At 40.8% G+C, this 27,511-nt stretch overlaps 2 protein-coding genes across 2 annotated transcripts; both read left to right on the top strand.

Annotated features, from left to right (window-relative positions):
• The first annotated feature begins 220 nt into the window (after nucleotides 1-220).
• On the top strand, nucleotides 221-23,825 carry LOC117778372. Its single transcript, XM_034613875.1, has 52 exons — nucleotides 221-242; nucleotides 2,828-2,879; nucleotides 3,005-3,031; nucleotides 3,158-3,217; nucleotides 3,595-3,648; nucleotides 3,915-3,986; nucleotides 4,254-4,310; nucleotides 4,392-4,454; nucleotides 4,546-4,611; nucleotides 5,568-5,645; nucleotides 5,725-5,775; nucleotides 6,581-6,691; nucleotides 6,827-6,889; nucleotides 6,971-7,039; nucleotides 7,336-7,404; nucleotides 7,607-7,669; nucleotides 7,776-7,847; nucleotides 7,930-7,983; nucleotides 8,066-8,140; nucleotides 8,312-8,380; nucleotides 8,499-8,567; nucleotides 9,460-9,519; nucleotides 9,616-9,687; nucleotides 9,908-9,967; nucleotides 10,121-10,177; nucleotides 11,051-11,119; nucleotides 11,235-11,303; nucleotides 11,462-11,515; nucleotides 11,601-11,672; nucleotides 12,007-12,078; nucleotides 12,155-12,229; nucleotides 12,315-12,377; nucleotides 12,457-12,525; nucleotides 12,612-12,683; nucleotides 12,911-12,976; nucleotides 13,191-13,256; nucleotides 13,350-13,415; nucleotides 13,584-13,649; nucleotides 13,742-13,813; nucleotides 13,908-13,979; nucleotides 14,069-14,131; nucleotides 14,477-14,539; nucleotides 14,613-14,672; nucleotides 14,910-14,981; nucleotides 15,103-15,156; nucleotides 15,450-15,512; nucleotides 15,603-15,677; nucleotides 15,770-15,809; nucleotides 15,996-16,047; nucleotides 16,437-16,851; nucleotides 17,088-18,560; nucleotides 23,715-23,825. The coding sequence occupies exons 2-52, from the start codon at nucleotides 2,832-2,834 to the stop codon at nucleotides 23,823-23,825; spliced, it is 5,103 nt and encodes a 1,700-aa protein (XP_034469766.1). The 5' UTR covers nucleotides 221-242; nucleotides 2,828-2,831.
• Nucleotides 23,805-27,233, top strand: LOC117778827 (putative ferric-chelate reductase 1). The gene is made up of 6 exons (XM_034614662.1): nucleotides 23,805-23,872; nucleotides 24,451-24,551; nucleotides 24,841-25,042; nucleotides 26,517-26,632; nucleotides 26,976-27,130; nucleotides 27,173-27,233. The coding sequence occupies exons 2-6, from the start codon at nucleotides 24,453-24,455 to the stop codon at nucleotides 27,210-27,212; spliced, it is 612 nt and encodes a 203-aa protein (XP_034470553.1). The 5' UTR covers nucleotides 23,805-23,872; nucleotides 24,451-24,452; the 3' UTR covers nucleotides 27,213-27,233.
• The last annotated feature ends 278 nt before the right edge of the window (nucleotides 27,234-27,511 follow it).

Genomic DNA, 27,511 nt, shown 5'->3' with positions numbered 1-27,511 from the left:
CCACATTATTTCTTTTCTATTTTTAAACCTGCTCCCCTCGTGTTTGCATTCTCTTGTTGTTGACGCTCCTGAAAACCCAGGAGTCAAACCCATGAGTCAGAGTCTCTGCTCCACTCCCACAGACACAGGTAGGCCTCAGAGTGGCCCCGCCCCTCTCCCAGGTGAGTCCACCGCCAACCACAGAAACCAGGAAGGAGACAAAGCCCTCAGCTCCTGCATCCTCTCAGACTGAAGACACCCAGGTGAGACATTCCACTCCTGATCCTGATCCTCAGGATGTCCCTGTGTCACGTCACAGACATGTTCTGGTGTCTCTCTGGTGTCTCTCGTGGTTCAGAGGCTCTCAGGGCGTGTGTGGGTTTGTTTTGAGTTGCTTTGTTTGACCTGTGTGATGTTGTCAACGCTGCAGTGGGGGGGAATATTTGTGATTACTCGACATGGAGGTAAATACACAAAACATGGCAACATGAGATGAGAGAGTAGAAGCTGCATGAACAACTGTTGTTAACGGTGATTTGCATGTTGCTGTTTTGCATTTAATGTGTCTAAATATATAATATTGCATGTTTCTATTACTATAATTGATAATATAGGAAAGGGTGATTTATAATTATTTTGAGTATTGTCTTTAAAATTGCATAAAAAAATGCTTGTGTGTAGATTGAAGGAGGATGTTGACCTGAGGGTGGATCAGTTTTTTACAGTTTATGGAAACTGGTGTTAATTTAATCTTCATGTTTCCCTTTGGTGCTAAAACCAGAAAGAAACTTTTATTTTTCCAGCCCCATTCTCATTATTTATTAACTTCAAATGTTGAAACTAAATATATAAATGAGGAAATAAGAAAAACAGAACAGAACAAAACAAAAATATCACAGCTGGTCTGGGGTTGTTTCTTATAATTTATGGATACTGGTGTTAGATTTGATTCCAAATTATTTTATTTTGTACTAAAACCAGAATGAAACTTTTATTTACTAGAAAACAAGAAAAACAAACAAAAAAAATCTAAATATTTGAAAAACTAAAATACGTGTAGTATATTAAAAACACACATTTAAAAATAGCACATGTGTTAGTGGAGCTGACGCTTTAATATCACTGAGATAAAACTACATCTTTTACTGCAGATTAGCAGAACAACAGCAGAGAGGTGTGAGTGGAGTGCTCTGATTTCCTGGGTTCTCTTGCGGCTCTTGAACGCCCCCGGTGTGCAGATGTTGTGGGTGTGGAGAAGTTGTTAAACCTCCTGGGAATGTGATGTCAGTGAAGCAGCCTCCGCTTCACGCCGCTTCTCCTCAAATCCATTAAGAAAAGTGAGTTTTTTAGATTTTTGTCTGATGTCCGGTGGGGGGGTGATACTGGTCCGAGTGACGTCACGCCGCCTCAGTTTCTGACTTTGTGTGAACTTTTAGTTTGAAAGTTAAAACTCATCGTCAGGTCCGAGGATCTCAGCAGGTTTTGAGGTCAGGCTCCACATGTAGGAAACCAGTTGGGTTGTTGGGTTTTTCTCTAAGTTTCTCGTTGTGTTTTAATCCTGATGTTTCGCTGCTGCACTGACACAGGATCAGCTGGTGTGAAAACCTGAAGATAGAAACACTCAACACAAAGTACTACACTTTCCAAGTTACTTGTAGATCACTTCAAAAACTTACTTTTGTGTCTCTCTGTACTGCATTCCTCTCATTGTGTTACATAATGCTGCTGATCTGCTGCCGGTGTTTATCTTTTTTAAGTTTTACTCTTGCACTGTTTTCACCTGTTCTTTTTAAATACTCTCACATCTGCTGCACTATAATTTTACCGCTTGTTTAAATGCACAAGTTATTTATCTTTAAATCTGTATTTATACTTCAACACTCTGCCTCAGTTACTTGTGTCTTTCACCTTCTACTTCAAGTATCTGATCTGTCAGTATCTCGTGAGCAGATACTTCTTCACGGTCACAGTTGTGTAGTAGTTCTGGTGACTTTCATCTCACTGCAGTGAACTTATCCTTTATTCATTTTCACCTTTTATTGTCATTATGCTCTTGTGTTTGGCTGTTTTGTGAGATACTGGAGGATCGGGGTCATTAAAGTATTCATCTGTCTAGTTTCTACACCAGATGAAGTACAAGCTGAACGTATTCTACTCCTGAATATGATTAAAGTACTGTCTCGTTACCTCTGTTCTCCTGATAATTCTGGAGTGTTGTACTTTTAAGTGCTGATTCACTCATTGAAAGAAAGTTATTTTCTGTTGTGATGAGTGATGACTCATTAAAGTCATTTTTTTTAAAGTCAAATGATCAAATATTTGAAGTTTCCAGCTTCTCTAATGTGAGAATTTTCTATTTCTCTCAGTCATTATGATCAATTTAATATTATTGAGTTTGGTTTGATGCCGTGTGATGACGTCATCTTGTGCTCGATGTTCCAAGCAAAAATATAAAATATTTGCAGGTTCCCTCCGAATTTGTAGTTTTTTAAATCCCCTGTTGTGTAAAATTAACGAAGTTGGAGATTTGATTTGTTGCTGCGTAAAAAACGAGACATGTTGAGACATCATCTTGTTCCATAGGTTCGCGAATTTATCACAGCAAAGTTAGCAGATATTTTAAAGTTCCAGGTTCTTAATGGTTAAATTTTATTCTTTCTCTGAGTTTTACGTGATGTGAAATTGAATATTTTTGGGAGTTATGTGCTGTTGTGCAGCTAAAACATGTAAAGACATCATGTTGTGCTCTCGGTCAATGAGATGGACATTTTATCACTGTTACCTGCTTCAAATATATATTCAAAAATATTCATATTCATCAGAGTTCCTGTCGGTGCTGTTTCCACAGGACGATGGAGCCGTGCATGATGAAGCCAGAGGTCAAAAAGAAACCAAAGCCGGTGAGAACCTTTGCACCCAGAACAGAAAACGCTCCACTGATTCTGTATCAGATCAAATATAATACGTCCTGATATAATGTCACAGAATATGTACTAATACACAGTGTTGTCCTCTGTGTTTGCAGCCTAAACCTCCTCCGAAACCCACTGAGGTACGGGAATCAAACCTTCCACGAGTTCCCTGACTCATGTGTTTGCTGACGTGTATTTGTTGTAGTAGTTCTATTCGGTGTACGACTCGCTTGTGTAAATAATGAAATCAGAAATTCCCTTTCCAGACTAAGAGAAGTGACCCAGAGAAACCGACTCCTGTGGTTCCTCCTCGACCTTCAGACACTGTGAGTCCAACGTGAACAAACTATTGGTCTCTGGTTCATTTGCACGGCAGACGACCTTGAAGACGGTCGGCTTTTTGTGTTTGTCTGTCGGCCTGTTGACCTTTTATAAGATGGAGGTCGTGAGGTGAAGTTGCTTTTGGTTTGAAGTATTTTCCTCGTGGGTTCAGTCTCCACGGAGCAGATGTGGTTCCAACGCGCTTTAAACATCTGGCACCATTTCAGTAGATTGTTTAATGTCTGGGTTTTACTGGAGAAGATGTTCGTACGTGTTCTTTTGTAAGAGGTTTTATAAGAGTCACTAACTATAGAGAAGGAAATAATGTGATTTGGTCTCTTTAGGTGAAAGAATTTGATTTTGATTTTTTTTTTCTGTCCAGGAACTGTCTCAGACACAATTCAGAATAAAAAGAACAGCAGTGACAAACAATGAGGTATTTACTGCACTTGTTTATATGTTCATTTTTCTTTTAATACTTTAATAATCTTTAAAAATCTTACATTACAGATATTTATCTATTTATTTCAAAACATTTATGTTGGAACAATATGCCCAAAATGAACATCCGTAACATCTTGGATTAAACATGAACATGAATTATTTATTATGTGTCTTTTATATTGATTTTAATGAATACTATGCATATGTTTACTTTTATACCCTGAGAGGATTATTGACTCTTTTTTCCGTCTGTGTCAGGATGATGGGAAAAGAGACAGAACAGAGAAGTCGTCTGAAACTCCTCTGGCTGCACATCGACGCAGAGAAAAGGTTCAGCTCCCAGAAACCAGCGATGCATTTTGAATTGACCTGTTAATACGACTCCCGGTGTACTGTGGGAACATTTATGTTTGCGTTGTGCTGATAATAACTTTTTAAAATGTGATTAAAGTGAGTCAGCGTCGCAGGAGTGTGAGAACAGTTTACAGATAAACCCCCCCCCCGAGCAACTGAAGGTTTTGTGTTTCTTTCCTGTTTCCAGTATCATGTTCTGATGTTATTGTACCTTCTGGGCTTCTTGTGTGTGTTTTTGTGCAGGAACTGGACACAACAAGCAGCAGCCACCACAGGAGGACACACACGGAGGACACGCAGGTACACAAACAATAAAACGTCACATTCCTTTGTGCTTTTTGAATAAATGTCAGAGTGAAACGTGCTTCCTCTTCCCCTCAGAGAGAAAATAACAAACCAGCGGCTGCTCCTAAAGATGAAGCAGATTTCAAACAGGTAGCTCAGGTAGAAGTGCTGGTTTCCACCTCTGACCACATTGATGAAGCTCGTGCACAATGTCTTCCTCTTTCTTTACCTGTGCTTTGTTTGTTTGTAGAACAATCCTCCGGTCCTGACGGGAATGTTCCGACGGAGCCAGAAGGAGAAAACGTCCAATTTCACTGTAAGAAATGCACCTGACACTCTTCTCTGCACACTCGGCTTCATATTACTCACCTTAATGTAACTTCCATTTGATGATATCAATTCTTAAACTATAAATAAATGAAGAGCACAACATTCAGTATTAGTGGATTTTTAAATAGCAGAAAAATAGAAGAACACGAAGCTTAACTCATGTTTTTGAAACTGTCTCCAGTTAATCATTTTATTCTTTCTGTGGAAAAACGGCTCAAACTAAGATTGAAAAGCAAAAAGTTCTGCTCTGATTTGTGTAAAAATGAGAGAAATTTCTACCTGTAAATCATAATAAATTGTTAAACATGTATTAATACATCATCTACTCTGACAACACACACCCTGATGTCGGTTCAGCAGCCGAGTCAAACCCTGAATCCCTATTGGCTGCTCAGAACATTTCCTTGGTAGTTAGACAAACATGAAAGAATTCAGGTATAAGGAATTAATTAATTTATAAAGAATTAAGTCATGTGTCAGTTTGTATAAGAAGCTGAACAGGTTGTGTGTGTGTGTGTGTGTGTGTGTGTGTGTGTGTGTGTGTGTGTGTGTGTGTGTGTGTGTGTGTGTGTGTGTGTGTGTGTGTGTGTGTGTGTGTGTGTGTGTGTGTGTGTGTGTGTGTGTGTGTGTGTGTGTGTGTGTGTGTGTTCAGTGGGTGTGGGTTCATGATTCACTGTTGATGTAAATTTGTCGGCATCACATGATTCTGATAACATTCAAACCGGAGTTCAAATAACATTAAATTAATACAGTGCAGTAAATAATATTTTTGATGTAGTACATTAATAAAGCTTTTTTTTCTGATGGGAATTTGTTAAGTCAACGTTTGTTCTTCTTCTTCTTCTTCTTCTTCTTCTTCCTCTTCTTCCTCTTCTTCTTCCTCTTCTTCTTCCTCTTCTTCCTCCTCCTCCTCCTCCTCCTCCTCCTCCTCCTCCTCCTCAGAGTTATGTGCTTGACGACTGTGACAAGGAGGAGAAAAGCGGCGACGTCTCGACCAAACAGGCTCCTGGCAGCAAACCGGTGTGTGTCTCTCTTTGTGTACACGTGTATGTGTGTTGTTGTTGTCGGCCGGTCGGTGACATGTGACTGTTGTTGACAGGGCGGTCTGAAGGGAGTAATGAAAGGTTTGCAATTCAAGTCGTCGCCTAAGGTACAAAGAGCCGTGCTGTGTTTCAGTGTTTTCTGCTGGTGGCGGCTGCAGGTTCCAGGGTTTCTCTCTCTGTGTGCACAGTGGTTTTAATGGTGTTACTGGTCGCTGAGTTTTCTGTTTGTGTTTCATTTGGTTTTAAAGATGTTGAAATGTTGTATCTGTGGTTTGGTAGCAGCTGCTTGTGAATGACACTCATCTGCTAACCTTCATTATTCTGCTCTGGGATATCTCAGCCTCAGCTTTACCTGCTGCTCAGCCTGTTGGGGAATAAATGCCACTTATTATTATTATTATTATTATTATTATTGTTTTTCACATCTTTACAATGTTGGTCTTTGCTTCGGGTGTTTACTTTCTGGTGTCTGAGGGCAACAAGTTTAGAGGTTTGACCGTTAACGTCTCTGGTTCTCAACCAACCTGGGACACTACTAACTAAATTCCTCAAGAAGTGTGTGAACCCTGGAAATCAGGCCACGAAATCCTGTCAGATTTTTCCAAACTTAATGGTTCAGTCACTTTTCTTGCATCTTGCTAATTTGAATTTATTGATTAGAAAATAAATAAAGATTTGAAACAGTTCTGGATTATCACCAAAGTTAAACTTTTATGGTTTTTTCTGTCCCACCGAAATCATTTCAAATGGCCCCTGTTATATTTGCAGAGCAGCTGTAAATAAAAACAGGTGAAATATTATAAAAGGATCCTTTATTAATCCTGGAGAGGGTTTAGTTGTGAATCTTGTTAATCTATAAGCATATAACCTCTTGTCAAGTGTTACTGACGATCTCGTTGATTCTGGTCTCAGGTGAGCAGAGATCCGAGTCCAGGTCCCGGCTCAGAGGACGGAGCCGCAGAGAAAGAACAAACTGCAGAAAAAGAGAAACACAAGCCGGAGAAAAACACAGAATCCAAACAGGTGAGAGATCAACAATGTTTTTCTGTCCCAAACTAATAAAATCATAAATTAATCTCTGTTCTGCTGTACAGGGGTTTTATATGATATATAATAATTTGGGTAAACTGTACATTTGTTTTCTCCACGGTTCCTCAGGACAAAGGAAGTCTGCTCACTGGGATGTTCCGCAAAACACCCAAATTATATCCTTCCCTGACGGTGAGTTTAAATTAATTTAAGACAGAGTTTCCAGTGTTCCAGATGTTTTCCAGCCGGTTCACTCTGTGTTGTGTTCACCAGCAGGTCAGTAAAACAGACAGTGATCGTGAAGATGAAGAAGTGGAGGAGAAAACATCTGAACAGCCTCAGGTCAGACTCGACTTACTGGCTCCAGCAAACCTCATCAAACAAAACAGAAATCAGAGTAATTTACATGAAGAAGAAAAGAGATTCACAAGGTTTATATCAGTCTAAAGTCAAATAGCTGATTAACAGTGTTGAAAAGTTTAAATTCTGTGAGTAATCAGCTTTTTACACGTGTGCAACAAAGATGAGAAAAGATCCACAAATATGTTTAAAAAGTTAATTTTAATGGGAACACATTGATAGAAACAGATGTTTACACATGTTTCCTTCATCATGTTGTCCCATGTGTTTCACCACAGGAGAAGGGAGGCCTCTTCTCCGGAATCTTTAAAAAACATGACAAACCAGCAGAGGAGACTCCGGCTCAGGTGAGCTGCTTCTAAAATGTCTCAATAATAGGTTTTTACATTATGGGTATTAGGTTTATTTGCTTGAAATGTGCAGATGCATCCAGAAGACGTTAAGTTAGCTCAGTCTGATTCTGTCGGAAGCTGAGTTTGGACAGAATTAGGACTTTGGGTTTTATTTTATCATCGTCTGATAAAGTTTTTGTGAATGTTGCTGTTTCAGGAGAGTCTGAGCGCTCACAGCGAGCTGTCGGCGAGCAGCGACAGTCTGTCTGAAAACCACAAGGTGAGTTTACCGTGCACACACAGACGTACAGTAACGTGTGGCGATGACCCGGCCTTCATCAGAATGAATCTACTTTGACTGATGTGATAACTTGTGTCTGCTTCAGGAAAAAGGAAGAATATTCAGCGGGATGTTCAAGAAAAGTCCGAAACCAGCAGAAGCAGCTCAGGCCGACGAGGTAACGTAAAAGTCCAGTGACATAATTTCACAGATTTAAATCAGTTTAATCCTGATCGTCATGTTGAACTTTTTGTCTCCAGGAGCAACGTGAGGACGCGTCGGGCAGCAGCGATGATCTGTCTGAAGCCTCCAAGGTGAGCTCAGAGGTGACGTTTATGATTATGACGTTCTGGTTATCATGTATCTGATGGTGTGAACTCACTGGTTTGACGTCAGCAGGATAAAGGAGGATTTTTCAGCGGGATTCTCCGGAAGTCTCCCAAGGTTCCTGCAGAGGGAACATCTGGGCAGGTCAGTCTGTGATAAGTCTCAACATGTGGAGCTCCGGTCGTCAGCAGACACGCATCTGATCAAATATATCGGGATGTAAACTAACTTGGGCTCATATTAAAGAGCAGATACATTAATACACAAGAAGTTTAAACTGTAGTTCCAACATTTTACATGTGATTCTTGTCTCAGGAGAATCTGTCGGCACAGAAACATCTTTCAGCGAGCAGCGACAGTCTGTCGGAGGCGTCCGGCACAAAGGTGGGTTTGGAAACGTGTCCAATACTGAAATGAAGGGAAATCAGTCACATGTTCTATATGGATTTATTGATTATTGTTAGGATTAAATAACGTAAATAAAGAAAACCCTGTGTTTCAGGAGAAGGGAAGTGCGTTCAGTGGAATATTCAAGAAGCCGTCCAAACCTGCAGACGCTCCCACAGAGAAAGTAAGAAGCGTTACATCAGTTTATTAAAGGTGTTTTGAAAAAGGTGCATGAGTCAAAGCAGACTTTTGACTAAACCGCTGACTTTGCACTACTTGTTGAAGAAAGCAAATTCATCTCTAATCTGCAGCAGGTTCTGACTTTCATCTTTTCCTTTGATGCAGGACGCTGAGGCGACCGGCAGCAGTGAAGCTCCGTCTGAGAACAACACCAAGGTGAGAGGCTTGTTTTGAAACAGCAGCTTTTCAAACTAAACTTCTACAAAGGACCTCGGACATGTGAACATGTTTCACTTCACATGTTGTTTATTGATTGATTATTGTTAGGATTAAATAACGTAAATATAAAACCCTGTGTTTCAGGAGAAGGGAAGTGCGTTCGGTGGAATATTCAAGAAGCCGTCCAAACCTGCAGACGCTCCCACAGAGAAAGTAAGAAATGTTCTATCAGTTTATTAAAGGGATGAATCACTGGATGAAAGCTGCAAAACATTTTCCACCATTAAAGTAATAAATCCTTGAACAATAAACTGCAGCTTCATCAAATATCATCTCCTTATTTCTAATGTTTTCACCTTCACCACGTCTTGTAATCTTTTACAGGATCGATCTCCTGCCTCCTGCTCTCAGGCAGCAGTGAGAATCTCTCTGAGAACAAGCAGGTTACTGAAACAGTTCAGTTTCTCAACATTTAAACATATTTAAACGCTCGTCTCATCCTAAAGCTCCGTCTCTTATCTGCTTTTCTATCGTCATAACATCACAGGAGGAAGATTTAAATAACTGCCGTGTTGCTGATTTGCTTATTGGAAATGATCACGTAGCTGAGATGTCTGTGCTCAACCTCAACGGGTTTTTTTTATTTTTAACCTAACATTGAACTTGTTGTGTTTCAGGAGAAGGAGTCGCTGCGGACAGGCAGCAACGAGAATCTGTCTGAGAACAGCAGCACTAAAGTACGATTGTATTTTACAAACTGAGAAGGACGTCCGTTGGCATTTCCATCGAATTCTTCTGTATCTCATTGTTCTCTTTTCTTCTCCGTGTACCAGGAGAAAGGAGGCGTCTTCAGTGGAATGTTCAAGAAATCTCCCAAACTGTCAGAAGGGCCTCGACTGGGGGAGGTGATTTATTAACATACTTTTACAATTCTGTTATGTAACATCTGATGCACCTGATTCCTGAATTACCAGTCACCTGCTCCGGTTCTGCAGTAATGAGGTCATTGCAACATTTGCAAACACGCCTGTGTCACTATTGTTTTGTGAAACTGGTCCCAGGTCTGTGTGTAGGTGTAGTGAGCGTTCGTGTTCACACAGGTCGAGTAACATTTTTTTGGTTTAGGCTGCGGAGCCGCTGCACGGTGAACTCTCCGCCAGCAGCGACAGCCTGTCGGACAACAAGGTGAGAGAAGTGACAGACGCACCCAGCGACGCTGCATGAGTCACACACACAAACATGACGTCTGAGCTGAAGTCGCTGGAAGATGAAGTTTCCTGAGATGGATTTTGATTAAATCGTCCCTTTGATGTCGATATGTTTTCTTTCTGTGTGCAGGAGAAAGGTGGTTTGTTCAGTGGACTCCTCAGAAAAACTCCCAAAACAACCGGAGAGGTACAAACACCCGTAGTTTCCGTGGAGCTGCTCCGAACAGACCATAAACACTTTTAAATCTAAATCTACATCTAAAGAAACAGCTGTTTCATTGTGCTGTGGGACACTGGGGGACACTGGGTGACACTGGGTGACACTGGGGGACACTGGTTGACACTGGGTGACACTGGGGGACACTGGTTGACACTGGGTGAGCTCTGTAAACCTGAACTGGCTCCGGGCCGGTTTGAGCCGTCTGGGTGTGGTTGGCTCTCCATTATAATCCGGCTCATCCCATGACACCCAGCACATTATCATGTTTCCTATGGTCACGGCTGAAAAGGAAATTTTTTCTAAGAGACAGTAAATCTACCGTCCTTGGCTGTTAGAGTCAAATTCTTTCCTCACAGGACACTAGAGACTCGTCATCTGACTCATATGACCTCGTTTTATTTATTTTCAAAGTTAAAATACGTCTCATTACACTTCATTCACCAAATGTTTCCATCTCTCATCATGGTTGTGTCTTTATATACGATACAGTGGATCTGTCATCTGATCAAAAAACTTTGACACCATATACAAAGCAAACATTGAATATATGCAAAACAATGAACTGCCCCAGAAGTCCCAGTTGCTCTTGATGCCAAACTACAGGTGCTCTGGAAACACTGTACGTGATCTGTTGTCATGGCGATCGCGGTGATACACAAGCCTTGTTCTATGTATTTGTTCTAAATAAATAGTAATTAAAAGCCTCAGAGGGATGAAGTTTACCCTGCACACACTGTATGTTCCCAATGTAAGAGGCAGAGATACCTCGAAAAACTGTTTGAACTGTGCATGACGTCACCGATCACATGATCTGATGTGAGCATGTGATTGTTGTCTCAGGAGAATCTGTCGGCACAGAAACATCTTTCAGCGAGCAGCGACAGTCTGTCGGAGGCGTCCGGCACAAAGGTGGGTTTGGAAACGTGTCCAGTACTGAAATGAAGGGAAAATCAGTCACATGTTCTATACTGATTGATTATTGTTAGGATTAAATAATGTAAATAAAGAAAACCCTGTGTTTCAGGAGAAGGGAAGTGCGTTCGGTGGAATATTCAAGAAGCCGTCCAAACCTGCAGACGCTCCCACAGAGAAAGTAAGAAATGTTACATCAGTGTATTAAAGGTGTTTTGAAAAAGGTGCATGAGTCAAAGCAGACTTTTGACTAAACTGCTGACTTTGCACTACTTGTTGAAGAAAGTAAATTCATTTCTAATCTGCAGCAGGTTTTGACTTTCATCTTTTCCTTTGATGCAGGACGCTGAGGCGACCGGCAGCAGTGAAGCTCCGTCTGAGAACAACACCAAGGTGAGGGGCTTGTTTTGAAACAGCAGCTTTTCAAACTAAACTTCTTCAAAGGACCTTCGGACATGTGAACGTGTTTGTGTTTCAGGAAAAAATTGGAATATTTAGTGGAATGTTCAAAAAGCCAACCAAACCTGCAGAAGCTGCTCAGTCTGAGGAGGTAACCATTTTATTTCTTAGAATATGGACCTATAAATGATAGAATTGAGGAATAATAACGTAAAGTACTAGTTGTTGTTTACACTTCTAATCGTTTGCATTTTTTGTCACTTTTCATATTTTCCTCACAAACCTGAACTGACATTTTTTTCTTATGACTAAATCCGATCTGATGAAGATTGACTCTGCATTTGAGTTTCAAAACCTTTTCCACCATCAAAGTAATAAATTCTTGTAGAAACTAGGAACAATAACCAGGAAACTGCAGCTTCATCAAATATCATCTCCTTATTTCTAATGTTTTCACCTTCACCACGTCTTGTAATCTCTTACAGGATCGATCTCCTGATGGAGAGCTCTCAGGCAGCAGTGAGAATCTCTCTGAGAACAAGCAGGTTACTGAAACAGTTCAGTTTCTAAACATTTAAACATATTTAAACGCTCGTCTCATCCTAAAGCTCGTTTCCTATCTGCTTCCGTCAGGAGAAAGGAGCCGGTCTGTTCAGCGGACTCCTCAAGAAGACTCCCAAAGCCTCGGGAGAGAAGTCAGAGTCACCGGTGAATAAAAAGTCTGCTCAGAGATTTCAAACCGTCACATAAAACCACGTGTTTCACTCAGATTTTGATTTCCTCTGTATTTCAGGAAAGAGGAGAGAAGGAGCTGTCGAGCAGCAGCGAAGACCTGACGGAGAAGAGCTCCACCAAGGTGAGCGGGGACGTGCAGCTGAAACCTTTAAATATAAATGCTTTTCAGATCGTTCACTGATTCACCAAATTATTTTCAGGAGAAAAATATTTTCAGCAACATGTTTAAGAAGCCGCAGAAACCAGCAGAGGGCGCTGCAGCAGACAAGGTACTGTGACTCATCAAAAATGATTCAAACTTTTCTGGAGGATGAATCTGATTCTGTTCTGACTGTTTTTCTTGTTTTGAATTCAGGAGCAGGAGGGAAAAGTTGGAAAAGAGTTTTCTGGAAGCTGTGAGAATCTGACGGACACGACCGTCCAGAAGGTGTTTCTCTCTAAAATAAATAAAAGTCAAATCCACTTCTCCACTTTTGATCTTGATCACAAGAATTAGGGGAAATTAAACCCGATTCTAGAAAATAGTTGTGTTGTTTACGTCTGATTCACACCGAAATGCATTTCCTCCTCTTTGTTTTTCGTCTCCATCTTCACTGATACGTTATGTTTCTGAATTTATTTTACTGAGAAAAGTAAGTGAAGTTTGTGTTTCAGGAGAAGAAAGGAGGCCTCGGGGGAATATTCAAAAGATCGGCCAGCATCGACAACCTGTTCGATGAGGTCAGTATCATCAAAGTGTGTTTTATAAAGACGACCTCTGTCACAGCCAATAATGACTTGTCTGTCCAATGATTTACAGAATACGACAATACTCAATACTAGAAAAGAGCTAGAGCCACAGATTCAGAGTCTCTTTCGTCTTCTTCTGCATCTTTTCATGTCCTCTGACCTCCTCACTAATCCAATCCCTGTATCTTCATGTTGTGCCGGTCAGGAGAAAGGTGGACTTTTCAGCGGCCTCCTCAAGAAAACAGCCAAAGCGCCTGGAGAGGAAGCAGAGGTGAGTCCGGGGGGTTGACGCCCTGAGCATCGTGGTCGTCTGCTGATGGTGACTGATGCTCGTGAACTGATCATCGTTGTTTCCCTCACGCAGGACAAAGACGAGCGGAAGGAGCTGACGGTGAGTAACGACAGTTTGTCCGAAAACACGAACACCAAGGTGCAGAACTGTCACCGCCACGAAACTACACTACAAGTTTATCTGAATGCAATGAAGCCTGCAATACAACTACTCCTGTGCATTTGAAAAACTTTATATTTTATCTCCATTAAATGTTTGTTCTGATGTTTTTTTTAAATCATTTCAACCTGATGCGTCTGTTTTCAGGAGAAAAGTATTTTCAGTGGGATGTTTAAGAAAACTCCAAAAGCAGCAGAGGGAGCCGCAGACGAGGTGCAGTCATAACTTTGTATGTAAAGTCGACATCATGTGACACCGAACTTGAGTATTAACGTGTTTCTTGTTTCTTATTTCCTCTTGTTCAGGAGTCAAACTCAGGCGAAGATAAGAAATTATCAGCCAGCACTGAAAACCTGTTAGAAGCAAACACAGCGAAGGTACAATTGTTTTCTGACGATCACGTCAATGACAACTAATTCTGTTTCTCTCCTTTTATTGATTATTAATTTGTCGATGTTTCACGTGTGTCAGGAGAAAAGTGGAGGACTTGCAGGGATCTTCAAAAAATCTCCCAAACCGGCTCCGCGCTCTGTGGCCATCAAGGTGAACTGCTTCGGTTTCTCATGTGTGGATGTGAATGTTTGTTTTTGACGTCGGTGAAATCTCACATTTACACTTTTCAACTGTTCCAGGATCCGCTCAGGGACTCGAAGGGCCTCTCCTCCAGCTGGGACAGTCTCACAGATGCTGCCGAGGTGAGAGCTTCTCATCAAATACTGAACCTTCACGAGAATATTTGGTTTCCTGCGTATATGTGAATACTTTTCACTGGTTTTACCACAATAATTACACGACTCTAAGGAGCAGGAAGGAAAACAATCCAGAGAAAGGATGTTTTTCATCGTGGAACCAAGTTTTCCGTCTCTACAGTTTCATGACAGATGTTTGAAGACAGTGAATCTCGGAGGATTTGATCTAAATGTGCAGATTCTTCCTTTTTCTAAGATCCTTATTAAGATCTGATTTTCTTTTGCCTTTTTTATTATTCACATTACATTATTATTGCATTATATATATATTTTTCTTAAATTCCTTTACAGGAGGATCAGCGTGAGACGTCTGCCAGTAACGAAAACCTGATTGAAGCTTCAAGCAACACGAAGGTGAGTCTGGTCCAGTGAGTGAACGAGTTTGACTGTGTGAGCTCCTCCTGCTTCATGTTTTATCTTATTACAGGAGACTAAAGGAGGATTTGCTGGGATATTCAGGAGGACGCCGAAAACTCTGGAGCCACAGGTACGATCATTTCAGCACTGAGCATTTGAGATTCTCTATTCTCTATTTACAGTTATTCTTAATGTGATGGAGAATAATCTGGGACGTACACACGGTCAAGAGTGAGCAAAATAGAACATAAAACAGATTAAAATACAATAATAAATGTGAGGTCATCAGACAGTCATGAACTCCTGGATCACCTGACTGTTCCTGTGCGGCTGTTAAACAGATATATATGTTTTCCCTGTGTTGCAGGAGAGCGTGGACATGGAGGCTCCACAGGGAGGGGGGCTGAAACGCAGGAGGACGATCAAGAAGAAAAGACGAGTGAGTTGCTCGTCACTAAAACTCTCAACGGATTTCTACTTAATGAGGACGTGTGTCCGATATCAACAGAAGTTTGAGATTCAAACTCTAATCCTTTCTTTTTATTCTTTGATTTCCTCAGGTTGTGTCTTTCAGAATCAAGAAAACTCTTCCTAAAATGCCAAAGATTTCACAGGTATGTGGAGATTGTCCTGTTGCTGCGTCCGAGATCTGAAACATACGTATGCTGATATGAATATAAACATTCTCTTAATGATTGAAAGGCTCATAAAAAGTTTAAAATACACTAACAATACCTTGTTTTGCACGGTTTCTATACATTACGTTGCAAAAACATATGTTAAAATTGTCCTGAGTGATTCTATATGAGTCAGATAAACATGTCCTGTCTCTACATTAATGCTTTGTCCTCTCTTGTTTTTTTAATTAAAACAATATAAGAATATCTTCCTCTTTTCTCCTGCTCAGTCGTCAGATAAGATGCCTATCATCGGGGAGATCGTGGAGATGCAGGAGCTGAACCCGGAACCGGTTTGCATGAGAATATTATATCATAGAAAAATAGAAAATACATTACTTGTGTTAAAAGTTGTGTGACTGTTGTGTGTGTGTTTTTCCCAGGAGAGCACAGTGGAGGTCCAGCCTGCGGTGATGGCAGCGTACCCGACCGAGGGCGACCCCCCTCAGGCCGAGCAGGTGCGTTTCAGTGCTCGTGTGTGTTTACGTGTTTAATAAGTACAAGATCTCAGTTGTGTCTCTTCACGGACTGTGTGTGTGTTTGTTTTCAGGAGAGCGATGAACTGATCGAGTGGTGGAACACAGTGAAAGGTCAGTGTGAACGTTTCCAATGTTCATTTGAAATCAAGCGTGTTTTTTGTATTTGTTTATGGAAATTCTCCACCAGGAGGAAATGTGGATTTCACCGTCAACATGTGTCAATCAATGACCTGAAACTAGTTTTGTCTGTTTTATATTTTTTATGCTAATTCTATAATCTCTGCTGCTGGTTTCCAGGTTGGGCCGAGTGGACCGAGATTTCCAATTTCCAGCCGGAGGATGGAGAAATGTAAGGATCATTTTTAAATGTCATTTCTTTTTTGACACTTCATTCATCTGTGAATTGTTTGGTCAACAAACTTTTTTTTTTAAATAGCGAAAAATATCAACCACAACTTCTCAGAGACGATTTTAACATCTTGATTTTTTTAAATCTGCCAAACAGTTTAAATCAAATACTGTTTATTATCATATCTGACAAATCAACTCAAATATCACATCTGGTATTTGAGTTGAGTTCAAAGATGCAATAACACAAGGGCCAATAAAAGGTTGAAATGATACATGAAAGAGCAGTAAATATAAAACTGCTCTCCACGTAGGAGCCTGCTTGTTGTTTTGTTTGAGACCTTTTATCTCATGAGCTTCAAGCTCTGACTCTCATCTCTCTCTCCTCAGGGCTTTGGAGCAGGCGGCCGATCGTGTCTACATGGCCGCTCGTCTCTTCGTGCGTCTTTTCAACAAGCGGGGGGCGTCCTTACAGCACCGCATCCTGGAGCTCCTGGCCCTGGCCGACGCAGCCGACCAGTTCCACAAGAGAACGGTGTCGGCTGCGGTGGGCGGCGGCGTGGCCAGCGTTTGCGGCAGCGTGGCCACGATCACAGGGCTCATTCTGGCTCCTTTCACATTCGGTGCCTCCATCATCGTCACGGCGGTGGGGATTGGCGTGGCGACGGCGGGCAGCATCACCTCGGCCACGGCGAACATCACGGACGCGGTTCACTCCAACATGGACAGAAAGAAGCTGGAGAAGATGATCCAGGACTACCAGGAGGAGATCTCGGACATCAGGGAGTGCATGGAGTTTGTGCAGGTTAGAAAACCTTGAATTTGTGCTTTAGACATTTAGATGAATCTCACTCAGGCTTGTTTCTCAGCTGGTGTCATCAAGTCATCAGTTACACGTCAGTGAGGAAGTTGTAGTGACATAAATGTGACTGAACATCCTTTAAATTCATGCACTTCATGGTGAGAAATCTGTGGAAACCGTGATGTGACAGTTGTGAAGTGAATGTTGACCCTCCTCTCTCGTCTCTGTGCCCCTCGTAGGAAGGTATGAACACCCTGGAGGAGTGGGACTTTGAAAAATATTCTCAGAGTGCTGCCAAAAAGGCTCTGAACCACAACATCAAACATGTGATGAAGGAGGGCGGCCGCGCTGGGAAAGCTTTGATGATCAACACCGACAAACTCATCAGCACCGTGCAGATTCTGGGCGCGGCAGGCGGCGCCGCCAAAGCCGCCCAGGCCATCAGCGTCACCACAGGGGTCATGTCGGCCCTCTTCCTGGCTCTGGATGTGTTCTTCCTCGCCAAAGACTCCCGCGAGCTCCACAAAGGCGCCAAAACCAAATTCGCCACCAAGATCAGGGAGGTTTGTAAAGACCTTCAGGACGGCCTCCTGGAGCTGAACAAGGTCAAGACGCAGCTGCAGAAAACCATGGAAGGCATCGAGTTGGAGGAGTACGAGGAGATCGAGGAGGTGGAGGTGGAGGTCGACGACGATTTTGAGTCGGATCCGAAGAAGCTGGCTGAGCTGGAGCAGGAGCTGGACCTCATGGAGGAGAAACTGGACAAGAAGGTCGAGGATGAGCAGAAGAACAAAGAGCTGGAGAAGGAAACTCTGAAAAGCAAGCTGGAGGAGAAGAGCGTTAAAGAAAAAGAGGATCCAGAGAAGGAGGAAACAGGGGATGATGATGCAAAGGAGGAGGGAAAGAAGGAAAGTGAGATGGAAAAGGATGAAGAAGAAGAAAACCAATCCATGTCCAAAGTGGTGAAGCAGAAAAATGCGAAAATTGCCAAAGCAGCTAAAGAGGAAGTCTTAAAAGAAGAATCTCAGAAAGGAAGAAAAAAAGACAAAGAAACGGAAAACCGGATAACGGCTGTAAAAGGGATTTATGAGAGCAAGCGAGACAAGTCAAAGGAAGAAACCGCTGCAAACAAAAAGACGGACGAAAAACAGAAAAAGGTGGATGTCAAAGGACGGGAGGAAGTTGAGAAGAAATCGGACGATTCAAAACGAGAGGACCGGAGTGGAAAGAGTAAGAGCAGCAGAGAGGAGGAACAAGGGAAGAGGCATGAGGGGAAATCAGCGAGCAAAGCGAAGGAGGAGGAAAGTGGGAGCACGAGGAGGCACAGCAGCAGAAGCAAGCAAGACGGAGAGAGACAGAGTGAATATAAAACGAGAGAAACTGATAAGGAGAGAGGAAGCAGCAGCAAAGACGTGGAGAGACTCGCCCGACGGGAAAGTGACAAGACGGAGAGATCGAGGAGGCCAGAGGAGGAGCGAGGGGTGAGAGACTGGAGGGCTGAGATGGGTAGAGAGGAGAGGAGAGAAAGCAAAGAAGGGAGGGAGAGAGGGACGAAACAAGAGGATCCCGGAAAGAGCGACGCGAGGAGAGAGTCGCACCGAAGCCACGAGTCCGACCATCAGAGGAGTCACCACAGGAGAGAGCACGAGGAGAACCGAGGGAGCCGGGTGGAGAGCGCGAGGAGGCAGTTTGAGAGAGCGGGGGGCGAGGGGGTGGAGCAGCAGCAGCAGGAGCAGGAGGAGGAGGAGGAGGGGAGGAAGAGGAGAGAGGATGGAGGGAGTCGGAGGAGGGACAGAGAGAAGAGGGGAAGTGAGAGACACAGGGAGGACGAACACAGCCAACGAGGATCCAGACCTGGATCCGGCGCTCTGCTGGACGACGGACTCTATATTTAGTTTTAATGGACGAGGACAAAAATCTACACTTTATTTATTGTGAACAACCCAAACGACAAAGACGACGGAAAACTCAACTTAACTTAAACTTGTTTCTCAATAGAGGGGATTTAGAAACTTGAGGGATTTCACCTGGAAGACACAGATTTCACAGATTTCTCAGCCACCTAACGAGGAAACCGGGTTTTTAACAAATCCAATTCTGAAGAAAGTGATAAAACAAATTCAGGATCAATCTGAGTTCTGTTTTGTGGAAATCTGTTCAGAACAAACAACTGGATTGAAAACTCAACCTCCTTGATAACTGATTTAACAGGAGGAACTTTCTTTCTACCACACAAAAGCTCTTATTGAATGTTGTTGACGTTGTACTGATAAGTTTTACTTGGCATCAAATGTGTGGATGTGGAAAGAGACGCTGCTGTTTACACTAATACTTTGCTCCTATAGCTGTGGAGGGAGCAGATGAAGCAGGAATCCCTGCGTGGCCTTTTAAAGCTGCTGCTTTTAGAATTTAGTTTATATTTAGATAGTCAATATATATTCTAAAATGTCAGACATTTTCAAAAATCTTTTAAAATAGTTCAACATCATCTTCCTCTTTATTTTTTACTGCTGATGGCTGAACCTCGAGTTGCTTTGTATAAAACACTTTTTGCCAAAACATCTCTAAAGAAATGAGATTTCTTCAAAACCTTCTGACTTGAAATGGTGTAAATTTACAGCTTAGAAGCTCCTAGTATTTTGTCAATGGCTCATAATGATGATTTACTAATGTTGTGCAATGGTAACACTTGACCGTGTATCTCAGATACACAACACAACATGTTTCTCTATGTTTCTGGTGTTTCAGGGTCAAACTTGACTGTTAACGTCCATCTTTCTACCCACATACTGTGTTTGTATGGTGTCGTCTGGTGGACCAGTGTTTTTATTTGACTAAAAAACAGTTAGTATGAGTTCAGTCGTCAGGTATCAAAAGTTAAACTCAGCAGGAAGATGAAATAACGATAATGATGATCGGTGATGAAATCGTCTGATCGTTGTTTGTGTTTGTGTAAAACCTGCTGTGACAGTGTTTCACTCCTGGTGCCATGTTGCACTTTGTCCGTTTACACTACTGAGGTTTCATATTTTCACTGTGTGTATTTTTATATGGGTACTGAACATTACGGTGCTGGTTTCTTATTGAATAAATAAATTATTAGTCCTTGAAACGTGATGCTATTTTGTCTTTGAATTTTAAACTAATAATACTAATAATTCACCCGCTCCTGATCATAAACCTTTGATTATAATACAGATGATTATAAGAAAAAAAGAAAATTATTCAAATTATTTTGTTCCAAACATGAACATAAAACTAACTGACTTTAAAAGTCCAGCTGACAGATGATTCATATTTTGTGCTATGGGTCATGATACATGATACATGATCCCCACTGGGCAGCAGCAGAGAGCTGAACCAGGAGCATATTAAAACCAGTGGTTCCATTTATAAACTGACTATGGTTGGGACTATGATTTCCAGAAATCAAATCAAATTTCAAAGCAATAAGAAAAAGCACATTTTAGCCATATTTGTTACAAAAGATAAACGATTGTAGATAAATTGATCCCAAATGTGATCATGAGGACTGATTTTAAATACCTGATCACTTTTAATAGAAGATGAAGTGCAAATATAAGAAGCTCAAATCTTCATTTTCCTGGCTTTAAAATATAAAAGAATAAAAAAAACCAAAATAAAGCTGATAAAAAGAAAAGTTGTCGAGACACAGCTTGTTGTTATTGAGTGTGATTTTTATCTCCGAGAGCCTGAACACACCCTCCCTGTGCTTTCAGTCATTGTTGGATCAGACCTCTTCAGTCGGGTTGAGCTGCACTCAGAGGGGGGGGGGGCCTGATGACTCCTGTGTGAGTGGCTTTACTATATGGGACTCATTCCGCCGCAACTAATGGTTATTTCAGTCACTCATTAAGGAAACAAATACCAGTACACCTTCAAATACCAAAGATACTGAATTTAAATTCTGGCATCCTCAAATGTATATATATTTGTCTCTTAAGGCTCATATTGCAGCCAGTTCTCCTCTTGATTTGTCTTTTTGGCCATTTATGTCTCTTTGTGGTCACTTAACTTGTCTTTTAAACGATTTTTTTTTTTTATATCCTGTCATGTTTTGGTCATTTCAGTTTCTTTTGGTCAACTTTGCATCTATTTTCCATTCTATTTGTGTTGCTTTGAGACGGTATGTCTATGTTTTGCATTTTTGCTACGTCAACAGACCCTGAGCCGTGACTTCAGCCTTTGTCCCAGAAGGAAATGAGCGTCTGAAATATTTTTCCACTGAACGATTACGTGTTGAAACCAGCTCTGACGACAGCAGATTGACAGAGTCAAAAAGATTATATTCCTCTATTCTGTAACTTTTATGGGTTTAATTTAATATTTGGACATTTGTGAAACAACATTTGCATATTTATACTTAATGCTTATTAAGATCCCCAAGAAACTAATAATCATTTTTATTCATTTTTTTATTTTAATTTTCTCGCACTGGTTTATTGCTGGTAAAATTATTCACATGTTTAACTGTAATTCTTTGTAGATGGGAATTTTTTAATTAATACATTCTTACTTTTTTAAATAGTTTAGTTTTACCAAGACTAAAATTGCATAGCATGAATCTACTTTGAGCTACATGGTAATATCAGCATTCTAACATGTTTTTGTTCATTTCTTATGTTAGCATGCTGATGTTAAGCAGGTAGACTATCACATCCACCATCTTATTTTGGTATGTTAGCATGCTAACGTGTTAATGTTCACCATCTTAGTTTAGCATGTTAGCATAGTAACCTACTGATGTTCATCAGGGGAAGATGTTGACTATCTTAGCTTAGCGTTTTAGCATTTGCTCTTTAGCACGAAACACAAATGGCTGTGGCAACTTTAACCAGGATGTATCACAATCTATCCTGCGAGAACATGAATGTTTGAACCTTAAATCACGATGACGTGCTGTGGAGACGTTTCACTCAAAACCACGAAATGTTCTGTTTCATGGAGGTAATTTAAATTTAAAAATTCACTAAAATCTGTGGGATTCGACCTCTGAGGACCACGAATGTCTGAATGAAGTTTATTAGTCACTGACTCGTTACACAACTGTTCCTGTTGTTTATCTCTCCCTCGACGCCGAGTGCTTGCTCACTGTGGGAACTTTTTGTTTCTCTTTAATACTGAAAGGTCTCGACCTCTCTACGCTACGTGTCTTTAGATAATTGATGTGTACTGTATATTTAGTGCCATACAGATACAATTGAATTGAGTAAAGTGAGTCTCTCTTTCTTAAGACCTGCTACCTCGGCCTTTCTTTACTGTCAGCGACCACACGCCGCTCGGGGCACGGCTCTTTTTAAACTGTGTATTTTGGTCAAACCTAGAGAGCAAACACAACCACTTTGATGTGGAGACGATCAAACCTGCACAACCCCGAAGTCTGTTTGTTGAGGGGATCACAGAAACCTGTTCTAAAAGAAATGACCTTTATTGTGACGGGAGCTCGTACTTCATCATGAGAGGGCGTTTTTTGTGGGATTCATGGAACACTTCAGCTGAGAGATGTATTTAAAATACGTTTTTAACCTAAAACCCTTTCTGTCACCTAGGAAAACCTATACTCTCAATGAATTACTAAATGGTAGTTATTACTTTTGTAGGAGTTGACGTTCGATAACACAAAGTCTTCTACAGAGAAGAGGTGTGACCAGTGCGAGATCAAATTACTGCTGAAAATTCCCCTTTTCAAAACATCAGTAGATCACATGAGGTGATGGAAACCACGGCTTGGGTGAAGTCCGTGATGGTAATTGTTCAAACCTCTGTGGAATCCGGAAACCTGGTTGCCCAACCTGCTGGGCACAGGTTGGGCAACCAGGCAACCCTAACCCTAACCCTAACCCTTATCCATTAAGATCATATTGTGAATATATTGATTGTGTATTTTCACTTCGATTCAGTCTAAGAGGCAGTATCTAGTAATCTGCAGCTGCGTTACTCCAATTATTTTGTCTTTTTTACAAATTTTTACGAATTTCGTAATGGATAACAATATTTCATGATCGCTTAGCAAAGTTATTTCGGTTTAAAAGTGTGTGGGATTATAAATCTCAGACCTAAACTACGTTAATTAACAGGTACAAGGGAATCATCACTTTTTCAGGCACAGGCTTATTGAACAATTCAAATTCACCAAATGGAATAAGACCTTCTGTAAGATCACAGTCAGTAAAGTAAATCTGCTTCAGTCGATTTTTTCAAATAGAGATTTCTCCCTGTCACAAACATAGCTGTTTACTTCTGTGTAGACACGGATGTCGTGATGGTGAATTCATTCTTCAGGTTTTTCAGGTGGTGACCTGGTTACAAACTGTTCTATCGCACTCGTAACCACAAAAGGAAATTGGATCCGTCTCAGAAAAAGCAGAGGCTCAACAAAGGACTTATTGTGTAGTTTGTTTTCTTAGGTTTTTTTAACTGAGAGAGGTGGCCAACACTGATTTAATCAAATATTTCCAAACCGCAATTTCAGGAAACAGATCGAAACTTCTTTACTGGAAGACAAAAATCTAACCTGATAGTAATGTGAAAACGCAGTGGACCAATCACAGTCGGCTTTGATCACAAATCACTGTTGGCTCAATCAGTCACACAGTGTCATGAGCAGGTGACAGGATGCAAAAATATCTACAATATATGCTTCTAACTAGTATAACGGTGCTTTAATAAGTATAAATAAACAATGGAATTTAAAGTTAAGTTTCACTGTTGATTTCCCAGCAGAAGTTCTTCGTGACATCAACAAAAACTTTCCCGCAAGCAATGATGCTGCTCACTTCGGACAAAGGTGCAAACCTGCAGGACAGGTTGTCAGGTGAATTCTTACAGAGCCGCACCTTCTCCAGGATGCTGCAAATACATCCTCCTGCCCCATAACCACCCACATCACCCACACCACCCACATCACCCACACCACCCACATCACCCACATCTCCACCACCAGCGCTGACGCCTGAACTCAGAACATCACTTTAACTCTACAGGTCACTTTCACAGCTCAGAGGTAAGTCCCACCAAACCTTTTCAAAACCACATCTTTATTTCTGGATTATCCTCGATTCTTTAATTATTGTTAGAATTATTTTTTAGTAGGTTAATTCTAAGGATTAAATTGATAGTGATCACAATATTTAAAAGAAAGAGGAAGAAACGGGAAGTGAGTCCTATTTACTTTTGGACAGTAGGAAATATGAGGATTAGAGAGGGTAAAGAAGGGCAAATCCTGAAATATATTTTTGTGTACAGCTGATTAAAAACTGAAATAGTTGTTTTAAAAAAGTTTTATTTAATTATCTTCATCCCAAGGTATTATAAAGACAATTTGATTCCTATTTATTCTTATCTCTCCACAATAGTATTATTTATTTTTGATATAAATAATACTCACTAACATGTGGTTATATATTTAATGTTACTTGCCATTAACCATGATTTTGTGATGTTTACATGTGAAGTTATTCAATATTAGATAAAGGTATGTAGTTGGAAATAGGCTCAAACCTGCTACTGAAGAAATGTCTTTCAGAAATGTTGACATTTTTGTGTTGGAAGTTTAAAAAATCTTTTTTCTCTCCCTGTTAGAAATGGAAGGAAGTTTCATCCTGTGCTTTGCTGCCATGATGCTTTTTATGGCCCCAGGTGTCAAAGGAACCGGACATTTATCATTTGCCAACAATACACAGGTTGGTTTTCATTCTACCTAATCAACGTCAGTGTCATATTGACCTTTGTACTCTTTACACTATAAGAATATTTGTTGAACAACCATATTGACAGTTTGACCAACAAGTTCTACTGTTGGATATTTGATTGGACATGTAGAGTAAAAAAAATACTCCCCAGCTATAGTATCATGTTTATTTTTGAACTTCCCAGCAGCAAAACTTATTTAACTCCGACTGAAGCTGTTGATTGTCTTATTTTAGTGACTTGTACTGTAAGTGAGTGTGTGTTTGTTTGTGTGTCTGCCAGGTGAACATCACTCGTGCAGGCTGTGGCGTCTCTAAACATTGTGTGGCGACACCAGACAACTGTGATCCTGCAGGAAACGCCATTTGTCTGTTTGGGTCTGCGTTCTCCACCGCCCCAATGGCTCCCAACGGAGCAGACGTGACCATCCAACTCAGCGGAAACTCATCGGGTTACATTGCACTGGGGCTTACTGCTAGTGCAACAGAGGTAAAACCCACAAAGCACTTAACAGAGCACATTCCTCCGCCTATTAAATCAAGCTGCAGCAGAGATTGACTGATCTGGATCTGCACCAAAACTTGAATGGGCTCTTTCCAGACCCATACTGCATCCTTCCAAGTGTCGTTTAAAAAAAGCAAACAAGTAATACATATATTTTTTACATTTCACAAATAAAAAGTTTATAGAGCCAAATCAGTGGCAGTATCCTGTAAAAGATCCTCTTCCTCAAATCCAACACTTTGCAGATTTACACAGATCAAATAGAGACAACACACAGACTGTCAAGTTATATCCTGTAATTAACATGTAATTAATGAGAATTCAGTTCAGGTCATTACTGTCCAACAAGAAGAAATGTTTTTTTTAAATGCTGCTTTTAAATCCCTTCTAAAGACAATACTTTCAAAAACTTCATCTAAACTTTTAATTGAAAGTATTTATTTCATTTTAAATGTTTTCATGTTTTTGTGAAGAACTTTGTAACTTTAAGCAGTTTTTACAAATAAATAATTTATTTTAATTATTATTATGTTGTTGCTTTAGAGCAGTGGTCACCAGCCTTTTCGAGCCCAAGATCACTTAAGCCGAGATCTACCATTACATTACATTTCATTAAAGGCTGAATGTACAAGAAATAAATATACACAAAGAAGGGCAGTTGTGTAACTTTTTCTATTCAATGCACGATATTCAAATTAATATCAATTCATATTTACAATGCAAAATATGTAGCTTCTCAGTTCAAGCAATATGTTCTGCAGAGGACCTACTACTGTATGTTTTACATATAGGCTTTGATTTGAATATGTACACAAATATGATTATTGCCCTGTATGAAAGAAGTCCCCTGGAAGCCGTGCATCTTCCGCTCTTGCAAATATTTCACAATAATAACCCCTTTTTAAACACGGGAATGGATTCCATCAACAGAAACGCTGGAGTGCTTTTATTTTGAAAAGGCATACAGAAAGTGTTGCAGCCATTTGTTTGTGACGTAAATTCATCAGATAAACATTAAAAATCAGGTTAAAGATCATTGTCTCTGTTTATTCTGCTGTGAACCACAATGTTTATCTCTCTATGACACAAACGTATTTACAACACTTTCCGAACCCATTTCAAAGTAAAAGCATTCCAGCGTTTCACCTTCTGAATCCACTCATTTGTTCCAACGGGTCTTGGATTGTTATCGACAGACCGAAAGATGCGCATCTTCATACTGTAGACTAGAGCTTTGTCAGACAATGCATAGTAAAAGTAATAAAAATAGTCTTCATCACAAGTTTCCAACAAGCAGAGTTAGAAACTTGAACCAGTGTCTGGTCTGGTTTCATCACATCATTGACTCATTTCCAACCTTAACAAAGACGCTTTGTGACGCTGGAATTTTCTTTTGTCTTCACCATGAGGAATAAATCTTGTTCTCCTCCTCCTCCTCCTCCTCCTCCTCTCTCCTCAGGGAACAACCATGCTTTTCATCTGTGCTCAGAACTCCTCGACCAACGGGACGTTCTTCTTCCGCACGCTGCAGAAAAACAACACCGACGGAATGGTCACTCCAAAGGAGACGGTGAGTTCTTACCTGTCCTCACAAACCGAGGAGTAACCTAATGTGTATTAAATAAATTATCCTCCATTCATGATATGAAACTGGATGAACAGAAAGTGAAATACATGCACATAAGGATGGTTAAGATTTTTTTATATATTACTTGTGGTAAAATGCATTTAGTATATATTTAACAAACGTATTAATCAGATAATAAAATAATTTCCCGACCTTTCAGACACGGATTAAGTTTCATCTGTCAAATTGTATTGAAATAAACTTACAGAGATTTGAACCAAGAGGTTTCGGTTTATTTTCATTTGATCTTAGCTCATCTTACTTTGATGTCACTTTGCCTTTTCAGCGAGTGACAGAAATCCGAGGTGTGGTGAACGGCACCCTGATCCAGTGCGAGTTTACAGTCCTCAGTGTGAACGCCACCAGCACCAGGAGCTCGGACAGCAGCTTCCAGATCCTTCTGGGGTCCGGTACTGTTGTTGGAGGTGAGTGGACACACAGATTGTTTTAAATCATTTGAGTCCCATTTGTTATTATCAACAGATTGAGTAGAAATCATCTTTACTCAGTTTTTTTCTATTGAAATACAAACATTTGACACAAATCATTTACAGTTTTCATTTTCCAGGGATAAAAAAACAATAAACCAACAATATAATCATTGATTCACATTGTATTTCGTTGTTAGTTGTACAATAACATGAATGAAATGGTTGCTCCTGTTTGCATGTTCTCACGCTTGGTTTGATTCTTCAGACACACTCGGTGCGTTCAAGACCGCCAAGAAGAGCGGCCTTCTGAACCTGGCAGACCCGATGGCCACCGCCCCCGCCACCACCCCTGCCCCCACCACCCCCGCCCCCACCACCACCGCCACCACCA

The sequence above is a fragment of the Hippoglossus hippoglossus genome, chromosome 17 (assembly GCF_009819705.1).
Source record: "Hippoglossus hippoglossus isolate fHipHip1 chromosome 17, fHipHip1.pri, whole genome shotgun sequence".
Taxonomy (NCBI): domain Eukaryota; kingdom Metazoa; phylum Chordata; class Actinopteri; order Pleuronectiformes; family Pleuronectidae; genus Hippoglossus; species Hippoglossus hippoglossus.
The sequence above is the reverse complement of the archived record's forward strand: the minus strand, read 5'-3'. Positions and strand labels throughout refer to the sequence as shown.